The sequence below is a fragment of the Fundulus heteroclitus genome, chromosome 15 (genome assembly GCF_011125445.2).
Source record: "Fundulus heteroclitus isolate FHET01 chromosome 15, MU-UCD_Fhet_4.1, whole genome shotgun sequence".
NCBI lineage: Eukaryota > Metazoa > Chordata > Actinopteri > Cyprinodontiformes > Fundulidae > Fundulus > Fundulus heteroclitus.
This window is the reverse complement of record NC_046375.1, coordinates 27,319,932-27,330,518: the sequence shown is the minus strand read 5'-3', so window position 1 is coordinate 27,330,518 and position 10,587 is coordinate 27,319,932. Positions and strand designations below refer to the sequence as shown.

At 44.1% G+C, this 10,587-nt stretch overlaps 1 protein-coding gene across 1 annotated transcript; it reads right to left on the bottom strand.

Annotated features, from left to right (window-relative positions):
* Nucleotides 1-447: 447 nt before the first annotated feature.
* On the bottom strand, nucleotides 448-10,117 carry rpl7l1 (ribosomal protein L7-like 1). Its single transcript, XM_012878273.3, has 6 exons — nucleotides 9,982-10,117; nucleotides 8,534-8,642; nucleotides 7,861-8,024; nucleotides 2,203-2,340; nucleotides 2,008-2,117; nucleotides 448-1,082 (listed from the first exon to the last, which is right to left on the bottom strand). Exons 1-6 carry the CDS (start codon nucleotides 9,993-9,995, stop codon nucleotides 874-876), a joined length of 744 nt encoding a protein of 247 aa, XP_012733727.1. The 5' UTR covers nucleotides 9,996-10,117; the 3' UTR covers nucleotides 448-873.
* Between the last annotated feature and the right edge of the window lie 470 nt (nucleotides 10,118-10,587).

Below are 10,587 nucleotides of genomic sequence, written 5' to 3'. Positions count from 1 at the left end.
GTTTGAGTGTTCTTTATCTAAAACTAGGTCACTAAGCTACAGCATAAAATGGCCAGGGCTGCACTTAAAAAATGTTTATATTTTATCAATATGAATTTTTTCTATATCGTCCAGCCCTAAGCCACTTTTCCTCCCTTAGACCGTTTGATGCATACCGACAGCAGCCGTAATAAACCCACTCAGATCTTTATTGTTGCTTTAAACATGTCGACTTTGGGGATGAAATGTTCAGTTGCTTTCTGAACTAGCCCAGATGATACCGTAGTTCAGACATGTTGTCCCAGCCCAGCGTATGCTACTAGCAACGGGGCCCTAAACGCTCCAGTCAGTCAGGGAGGACGGGTCAGGGATGTGACTAGCCAGCTTTTACCCAGTAGTTGTTTGGAACCAGGACTTTAGTTTAGAAATACCATCCTACAGTCAGGACTCACCATGACACTGCGTTTAGTCACCAAACATGTCTTTAATATAAAACTATCTGCATTAACAGTGAATCATACTGTTGTATACATGTACAGATGCATGAAGAGCAACCTGATTTATTGAAGATGCAGCAACTACAGATGAACTCCTCGGACAAACAGAGGAATGTTTCTGCGTCAGTAATAATTGCTGTTTTACACTCAGCCTCTCTGCTTCAGTTCTTTTTCTCTGGGGCACAACACAACCTGCGCATAACGACAATGATGAAGCAAAGGTCCTTATTTCACATCACTGGTTTATCTCCCAGCCTGCTGCAGGTGTCACCAGAGGATGAGGATGGTCATCAAACCTAAACAGCTTGATATTTTCCCCATCGCCGACATCTGCCCTGCAACAATCCAGCTTCCTTTGAGGTGGAGCCCCAGTGTCCGTCCTGTGCAAAAACTCCTCTTAGTTCAGCAGCCTGATGATGGAGTTAATATCAGTGGCCCTGAAGCCAGGGTTTCCCAGGTCTTTGAGCAGTCCGGCTTTATCCCTGGCAGCGTGACGGGCCACCGACAGCTTGAAAGGCAGCAGGAAGTTGTTGGCCGCTCGGAAATTCTTGCCGACGGAGTAGATTTCGTGGATCAGGTCCTCCAGACATATGATGCCGGTTTTACCTGCAGAACAAGCAGAAGGAGGTGGGTGAGGAGGACGGACATGTGTCACTGATGGCAGCAGGCTGGGGGATGCACAGACAGGGCATCAACACTACAAAGCCTAACATGTAGGGAAGCCATGGCTTGTTTTAAGGAAGACAAGGAACGCAATAAAAGACTGCTCAGTGGGGATGTCTGATCTGATCTCAGGTGTCCGGGTCAGGCCGTTTTAAATAATAAAGCACTAAACTAACAGCTGCTAGTGCTTTTAGGTCGGCTACAACCTCAGTGGTCCAAATAAACTGCATACACTGAGGTGTACATACTCACTACTGCTTTATTTAACCCATCCGTTCTCTGTTTTAAATTACTCCTGTTTGTTAATGTTGAGATTTTACAGCAAAGGAAGAATTTGCTCACGCCGGAAAACACGTTTCATTGTGACAACATGCACGTCACTGATGAGATAAATCTGGATTGTCATTATCCGTTTTCTACTCTCACGGTCCCTTTGGAGGCGAAACTAAGACTCAGCTTTGGACTCTCTAAAACTAATAATTACGTTGTAGAAAAATTCAAAGCAAAGCACCAGGTGTACGGAGCAGCAGAACATTTAACTGGAACCACACCGACGTGTCAGAAGCCGAATAATCAACGGGTCGCACCAAAACAGAGTAGACGTGCTAACGTTAGCCTTCCACCTCGGCACCCTGCGCTGCATTAACGCCCCGTCAGCAAGAACAAGATGGCCTTTTAGGGGACGCTGTAGCGGTCTGTTAAGCACCGGGTGGTTCGGGTCTGGTCAAGATGGCGGCGCCTTCACAGACCGTAAAGTCCTGTGTAGGCTTCTCATCTAAAATCCACGTCTGGGAATCCCTTTGAAGCCACAACTAAACATCTCCAGAGTGTTTCCTCTGTCCTATGGAGAGAGTGTAAGGGGGCGTACCCATGTGCTGCTCAATGAGGGCGTTGTCTGTGAGGGGGACTCTCCTCCTGTTGATCCTGGTCTGACCGCGCTTCAGTATCAGCTCACGGACCGACTTCAGGTTGGGAAATCTGGTGGAGAGATTGAGCGATGTTCTTAGCTACCCCAGAGTGACATGTTAGTACGGCTGAGAGCGCAGCGGTCAGAATGACTCACCCCCAGGCAACATACGGCTCCGCCATCTTCATCATAGCCATGGAGGTCTTGTTAATTTTAACAAAGGTCCCACTGAAGATCTTCCTCAGCCTCATCATCTGGATCACCTTCATCACCTTGGGGCTGACACCTTTAATCCTAAGGGCAAAGGAATACCACTCAACTTTTAGAATATTAAAAACTTTTTCTCACTATACTGAAACTTAGAAATTCTTTACATATACTGTATATATACATTGTGCAGGTTTTCAGCCCTTTTTGAGTTTTATTTCCTCAACAGCTAATTTAAGCCAGCTTTAGGAGCAGAAATCTTCTCTAGGTTTGTTTGAGATTTCTTTGACCGTCCTTATTGCTGCTTTATAGATGGAGATCCACCAATCAGGCTTTTCCCCAAAAATCCCGACTTCTGCTTTGCTTTGAGGTCTAACTTGCTGATTTCCATCCTTGTTACACAGTGAAACGTAGAGCAGGTTCTTAGGGCTAGCAGTGTTAAATCCATGGGAATATAAGGACAATTACATGCTCTCCCTATTTAGGCATAGGAATGTATTTAAGGTGATTTTCTTTTAGACTCAACTCAAACAGAAAAGTCCATCAAAGTGTGTGGAAACAGAACCACCTAAAAACACTGAAGGGTAAAGTTGCACAGCACATAGTCATTAATTAAAGCAACCATCCACTTATGATTGTGGAGTAATGGTTTAGTGCTGTAGTGTGGCTGCAATCCAGAAGGGGGCGCCCTGCTCTCCCTCCAGAGGAGCCAGACCACACCATCATGGCAGAGGCTTGCCAGAACAGGGACGGAGACTGTCGTGGGATTACTTTACTGCGTTTAATGACAAGGATGCAGAAGGAACTTTATTTGGTTCCGTTTTTAAATATAAAAACTGGATGAGCGTCTTACGTCGTCACCTAGAGCGCCTACTGAGCCGTGCTGCATGGCGGAGCAGGGCATGTCGACTGCACTGAAAACAGGAAGCACACGCAACTCACACCAGACCAAGTAAAACTTTTATCTACTTTGCTCCAAGTTTATTCCTACATAGAGGAGGCCCTTCAAAGCACAAAAAAAAATAGGTCAGTGAGCTATTGACTGTAATCTTAACCTCCTCAGGGTTATTTTAAATTGTTATTTCTATAGTGCATTTTGAGTTAACCTTAGCCTTAATGTTACCTTTTTAAATAGTTTTACATCCCTCTGTTTATGGGGAATTATAAACGATTCACATATTTTATTCTATTCATCTTATTAACTCAAACTAAATCCCAAGGGCTTTACTCACACTGATGCTGTAAGCAGGATTTTCATCCAACACTACACACGTTTAAACAGTTTGATTTACAGGCCAAACACTTCTACACAGCGGTCAGTGTGCTGTAGAACATTTGAACATTTCACCTCTCACCCGAGAAGGCTTCTGCAGTTTGGATTGTTGATTATGAGCATTATGAGTGAGGAAAAAGGACCCCCCCCCCCCCCATCAGGACCACAATGCGTTCATTTTGGACCCAGGTGGTGAGGGAAGAAGTGAAACCGGAGCCACTTCCTCCATGGTCTGTTACATTTCTAAAAAGGTTGGAGAAATGGACCAAACACACATCCTGCATGAACTGGACGGCAGCAGAGGACTCCAAGCCCCTTTTGCTCACTGATAACCTTTATGTCCATGTGGAGTTATTTAGGGCCTGGACCTTCAAGTAGAGATTCTTTTTATAGTAAAAAAAAAAAAAAAACTTATCAGCAAGGCTTCGTTATGAGGACATCTGGTGGCAGCCTGGAATTATAGCAGCTATGTCTTAATAGGGGGTTTTCACTGACGTCACTGGCCAACTTCCGGTTCGCCATATTGGGTGGCACACTTCCTTATCTCTAGTTGTCGTACACGTATTATCGTATCGCGAATGGATAAGTACGCCAGCACGCTAGAGCGACCAGATAAGGACGTATATCTGAGGAAATGTTCCGTGATCGACCATATGGACCCCTATGCCCTCCACGGTGCCTTGTTTAGCCGTAATCCAGATGCATTACCTGGTGTTCGGTGAAAACCCTCTGCACACTCTTGAGGAAATGAGAGCTTACAAGGATCTAGAGGCTCACAACCAGCTCACATCTGGTTATGTAAATCAAGGAAATCGGCATCATACGTGGACGGGTAAGTTTTAATAAGATGGTAAAAATGTAAACAATCCGACGCAAATGCGGCGCATGCTTCTGCGGTGGCTGACGGCCGGCGGCGGGCGGTGCGCGAAGGCGCTTGGCCGCAGGGCCGATCGACGCCGCTCGCGGCTTTAATTATTTAAGCAGAACAATGACCAGTGAAAAATTAAGTTGTATTTACCGTATTGGCGCCGGTAGGAGCTGCAGATCATAAAGCCAGCAAACAGTGGGAACACAGTAACTCGTTCAAAGGTAAGCTGTGCTCAGACGGGCTCTGGCACATGCTAACCGTTAGCGCTAACAACCACTCACGCATGTAATGTACTTTTAACTTGCTGCTATGTGTTTCAAACGTTTAGAACACACTCTCATTGACATCGGGATACTGTGGAAAGTTATGTTCGGTCGACTTACAGCCGCGATCCAAGCGAGCCGACGACTCTTTGTTATCACTAACAGTTGTTCTCCGTGGTTGCGCCTCCAGGCAGGAAAGCGGTGGAAAATTAATCTGTTTCTATGTTTTTCCCATGGCGATCATGTGTTGCGCTGTTACAGCCCACAATACAGCAACGGTTTACCATGGTTGAAATCAAGTTAAGGCGAAATTAATCAAATTAAAACACGGCTGAGAGAGGGAGTACAGTATGCGGTAGTAATAGGCAGTAGAGGCGGCGGAGGCAGTCAACACGGCAGCCGCGGAAAGTAATAAGACATGACGCCCAAGCCCTATTATTAATATATTCTTCTTACATGTTTTAAATACTTAACAGTTAATTACCTGTGACAAAGTGAGCACCGCAGACTCTGGCGTATTCTAGCTTAACACCGTCCAAATCGGACCTGGATATCCGTGTCAGCCATAGGTGACGGCGTTGTTCAGACAGCTGTTTTGTTTTTTCACATTGATTCACGATTACGGCTGGTAGGCGATAGAAAGAGCGTTGATCTCCACCTCCACGGGCCGTGCAACCAACCATTAAACACGTTTTCCCCATTGTTCACTTCCAATACTGCCTAAGGCGTCATACAACGCAGGTCAACGGTGCGAAACGACTGCCACCCAATATGGCGGACGCGCTGAGTATTCACGTGAGCGTGACGTCACCTGAAAACCCCCTATTTGATGGGAGCACCAGAACAAAGCAAGGTTTTACTCCCTAGTGTGTCATTTAATCTGCAGATAAATATAGTTCCCTTCTATACGTAAAGCCAAAACATCAAGATCAACAGTTATTTAACCAACAGTATTTTTATGTTTAGGTTTAATACATTTTCTTCAATTGAACATTTGATTTTCATAGCAAATGTCATCAAAATTATGAAAAAGCAAGTGATTTGCAACAATGACCTTTACATTTAGAAACATCTCTTGAATATACTGTATTATCTTTTGATAAGTTCTTTCTCATCTGCTTCACAGTTTAGGTTTAGCTTTTTATTCATATTACTTAATCTAGCGTATAACTCTTGCGTATCCTGTCTAAGTGATTTGGCCACTGTCACATTGTGGGACAATACGTTTCTATTCTGTTCCCAGTTGGTGGAGCAGAGCTACATATGGGAGTGTCTCTACATCACCAAAGTTTTATTCCAGTCACCTTTGCGGCACTAAGTGCAAAGTGAAAGCAGTTCTTTAACCGCCTGCTGGGTTTTGTCTGCCGTACCTTGTTACCTAGCTTTTGTGTCTAGGTGGATTGGGGAAGGTCCAGCGGTTGGATACAGGTCAGAAAACAAAGTAAATCACAAATATAGGTAGGGTATATTAGTGCTGACTTCCTAAAGTAGGGGACCATCCAAACTGCTACGTCAAATTCAGCTGATTTTGATGGTGACCTTATAGGAATGCCAACCAACCAACCAAACAGCCCAGTTCTGCTTTTCTCCGTGATAAATAACTAGAGGCCGAGAAACACTGCTAGTGTTCGGACCTCCGCCTCTGAACAGATTTTTGTTCCTGCCACGGCGGCTGTGTAGAGGCTTCCTCTGCGGACCACCAGACCCGCGAGATGGAGTGTTCACACAGATTCACGTGAGTTTGTAGCAGTAGTTCCACCATCAGCAACAAGCCGGGCAGTAAACACACAGCTGCTGCTGAAGATCGCTGTTTCACTTTCTTATCCGCCTGCTGTACTTCTGACCTCCTACCATAGGTAAGTACACAGTTTAGTTAACATTTCTATTTATTGAGCTGGGTGTTTCTGGGATGAACCTGGCCCTAAATTTACCTCCACATTCACTTCAACCAGATGAACTGCTACCATTGGTTTTTCCATCGGATCCTACACCAGTTCAGATCCGGGGTGTTTCGGCCTTTAATCTCATGGCTATATAATCTCATGGCTAGTTAAAGCCACAAATTCATGAGCATTTCAACATAATAAGCATTTGTTCTATATTCTAAACAATATGGTCTGACCGAAGAAAACCTGAAAGTTTAACAGGAAGACTGGATATAATAACTACAATTATTGTTATTTAAAGCAGAGAAGCTTGTGTTTAAAGATATTTAGTTATTCCAGGTATTCTGAGCTTATTCATGACATGCATATTGTGTGTTTATATTTTATGTCGGGTCCCAACAATAGCCTTTTTAGTGGGTTCTGCACTGTTGTGACGCCAGTCTAAAGTTGTGCTGGGAGCTGGAATCCTCTACCGTAACGTACAGCTCTGCTTAAAGCCAGGAGTAAAACAAGGAAGTCTTCTCCACGGGCTGTAAAATACAAAACGGTGATAATTCCCGTTCTTATCGTACAAAAGCAGAAGCAGCAAACCTGAAAAACCTCATTGTTTGCGTTGCAATATTTTTTTTCCTTCACTTTCGTTTATGTGAAACAAAGTGGCTGACCCTCTGCTGCTCTGGGCCACATAAGACTACACCTCAGACAGTAAGTCTCTTTCAGATCAAACCTTCAATATGTGACCTAAATGGGGTTTTAAGACCCTTGATCTGCTGAATTATCAAAAAATAAAAATAAAAATCCGGAGGTCAGAGAGCTCTAATGACTTTACCTGCTGGATAGGATGGGATGGTGGAATGAATGTGGCACAGTGCTGCGATAGAAAGAGACGTGCGAACACAGCAGGGCGTGTTTAGTCTGAGAACATGCTGGTGGATCAGGCAGATCAGCAGAGACTGATACAGATAACATGCTGCCGATGGGTAGAGTAGACAACAGGGAGAATCCTAAACCTGTAACTCAGGGGAAGTCTGCTGAGCTGTAGGCCACGCCTTTGGTGCTGGCACGTCTCTGCAGATGAATTTGAATGTCGTGAACGACTAAAGGATCTGTCAACGAGGAACTGCGACCCGGCTGAAATCAACATGCTGAAGCAGAACTCCGTCAACCAGCCCAGAAGTGCACAGATAAGTATGATTGTCACACCTTCAGACCTGATCGGACTTATAGGATTTAAAGGTAAGGGTTTATGAAGTGCAGTCTGAACTTTAAGGTAACGCGTCGTTTGCTCTTATCTCACGTCTGAGAGGAAGCACTTACTCTCTGATGCGCACAACAAAAGCCAGCTTGTTCTTCTCAGGAGGCAGCGGGGCGGCGGGCCTCAGGTCGGTCCTTCTCATGCGCGTCTCGTCTCTGTGCCTTTTGTGGCTGTCTTTCAGGAAATCCTCCAAACGCCTGAACTTTAAAGGTTTGCCTTTCGATACCTGTGAAATACAGAAACATGCAGGTGAAAAGTCCAGCGGTGGAAGGTAGGAGGACACCTTTATGTCCGTTTGCTAACAACCAGCGATCAGCTCAGGCTAATCACGTAGCCGGATTATGTGCAGATATTTCTCAGGGGTCAGTCAGAATTTGTATTTTGGCTGGTAAAAAAAAAACACGCTTGGCCCGTTGGTTTTGACATCTACCGGCCACCTTGGCGAAGTTAACATTTATTAATGTTATGTATTGTTCCATGAGATAAATAACATGCCAAAGGCCCCAAACCCCGCGCGCTACACCTGCCCAGCCGCTGCGTGTTACCTGTAACCTCAGGGAAACGAGCAGTGATTGTGCATAGAGCACACCCTGAAATTATCCTCCTTTTTCCAAAAAGGATTTACTTTTTTTTGGTTAATAATCCGGTGAGTGAGAGGAATGATGGGATTTGCAGTTTTGAGACGACGCAGCCACTGTGACAGGCTTTTAGGCAGGAAACCCCAACATCACTCACCTTTCTTTTCTCGAGCAGAGCAAGCTTGGCTTGTGTGGCTTTGATGGCCTGGTATGTTTTCCTCTTCTTCAGAAGATACTCTGGAACTAGCTTGATCACTTTCTTTGACCTAGAATGATGAAAACACACAGAAGATCAATCAAAATATAAGACAAGGACAGAGGTAAACACACCCTGAATATCACTGGCTTCCTTCCGTTGATCCAACAGAGGCGTGTTGGACTTAAACCTGAATGGAATTAGAATTTCTTCCAATCAACCAGATGTTTTGAACTACCTTCCTCAAACAATTAGAATATTATAAAGAGGTTGATGTTTGGTACTTTGGTGCTTTCACACCGAACGCGATCCAGGTAAGTCTTTCGCCTGGACCGCCCGCCGTTGGACGCTTGACATTCACCGCGCTCTGGCAAACGACCGGCGCCGACAACACAGCCCTTGTCTGTGTTGTCGGCCTTCAGGTCATCTGCCTTGGCCCTCCTCCCAATGATGCCACATAGCTTCTCTACTGGTTCAGGCCTGGCCTGCTTGCTGGCCAATCAAGCAAAACTAACTGCTCCTCATCACTCCTCCTCCAGACTCTGATTTCCAAACCAAAGTCTTAACTTTCCTTCCATCTCAAAATGGGACTTTGGATCACTTAGCAACAACAGTCCACTACATGTCTCAGTAAATGCCAAAGAGAAAAGGTTTCCTCCATAGGCCATTAATATCAAAACAGTAAGAAAGGCTTGAAATATTTTACTCTATGCCTCATGATGAATTCGTATAATATTCAAGTTTCCCTTTCTGAAACGATTGATAAAAAGTTTAAACTCATATTTTAATTTTCTGAGCTATACCAGTACATATGAGCAAATTAACCTGTTCAAGTTTCTCGACAATAAGTTTTCAGCCACCAAAAGTACAGTCCAGGAGTTTTGCTTTTCAACCTTTTTTTGGGGATCATTTATATTATTAGAATTGCCCCAGAGTTATTCAAAGAGCTGTAGCTTCCTAGCTACTACAGAGATCTATCTGCTGTGGGCGTCAGGTCGACCAGAGACCACTGGATAGTCTCTGATCGACCTGATGGAACCCATAACCTGGATCCTGGCTGTTCGATTTTACTCAACATGCGGTCAGGCAGCAGTTTACTTTGACTAAACCAATGTTTTATGCTTTAGGCACTCCTCTGCCTAAAGCATGTTTCGCGGTCAGATTAAAGCACGTTTACAGACCAGCCTTGTTTTAAACAAGCCCTAAATATATTCACAGCAACTAGCCGCTGAGAGGTGGCATGTTAGGGAAATGAAGAACAATTTATCACGTTTAAACTTCGCCAGCCTCAAAATGCTGGTTTACGCCCATTACAAATAACACATATTTTATCTCAACCCGCCGAGAAACAACAACAAATGGAAGAAAAGACAGGATGGGTTTAGATCTCTAAAAAAATAGGTACGTACTCGGATTCGGCCATGTTGAAACAGCATGAAACGCTGCACTCCCGACCGGAACAGCGTTCACATGATGCGCATGCGCAAAGAGAAACTTCCGGCAGGGCTTTTTCTTGTTTTCTTTTCTTTTTTCATAAACTAAATGTCATTTTAGACTATGATTTATGGAGCGAGATAAATTAAAATATAGACAAAAACGGCGCAGTCACGTGTCGGTCGTTGTGCGGGAAGTGTTTGTTTGAGCAGTGACAGTGTCGGTGGTCTGACCATAGACATTATATCTTTATAAATCTATATTATATGTCTATGGGTCTGACGGCCCACCAACAAATGAGATTTCTGGCTACATCCATCACAACGGTTGCTAGATGACGTAATCACCTAACTTGCATAATTGATCATGTATTTATTATCCCGACTGTAGAAAATGGAATATAAATGGTGGCAAGACAAAATGTTATTACAAACATTATAAATATATTTAGAACAAAAAATCTTTATGAAATAATTTAATACTTTTTTGCTTGAACACGCAACATGAATACATTTTTAAAAATAGAATAGAATAGAAATACCTTTATTGCCTCACGATGGGGAAATTCAGGCCTTACAGTG

Coding starts and splice junctions, on each gene's coding strand:
- rpl7l1 (XM_012878273.3), bottom strand. Junction 8,025..8,533: donor CTCTGCTCGAGAAAAGAAAG/GTGAGTGATGTT, acceptor TGTATTTCACAG/GTATCGAAAGGCAAACCTTT. Junction 2,341..7,860: donor TTTGTTGTGCGCATCAGAGA/GTAAGTGCTTCC, acceptor CTTTGCCCTTAG/GATTAAAGGTGTCAGCCCCA.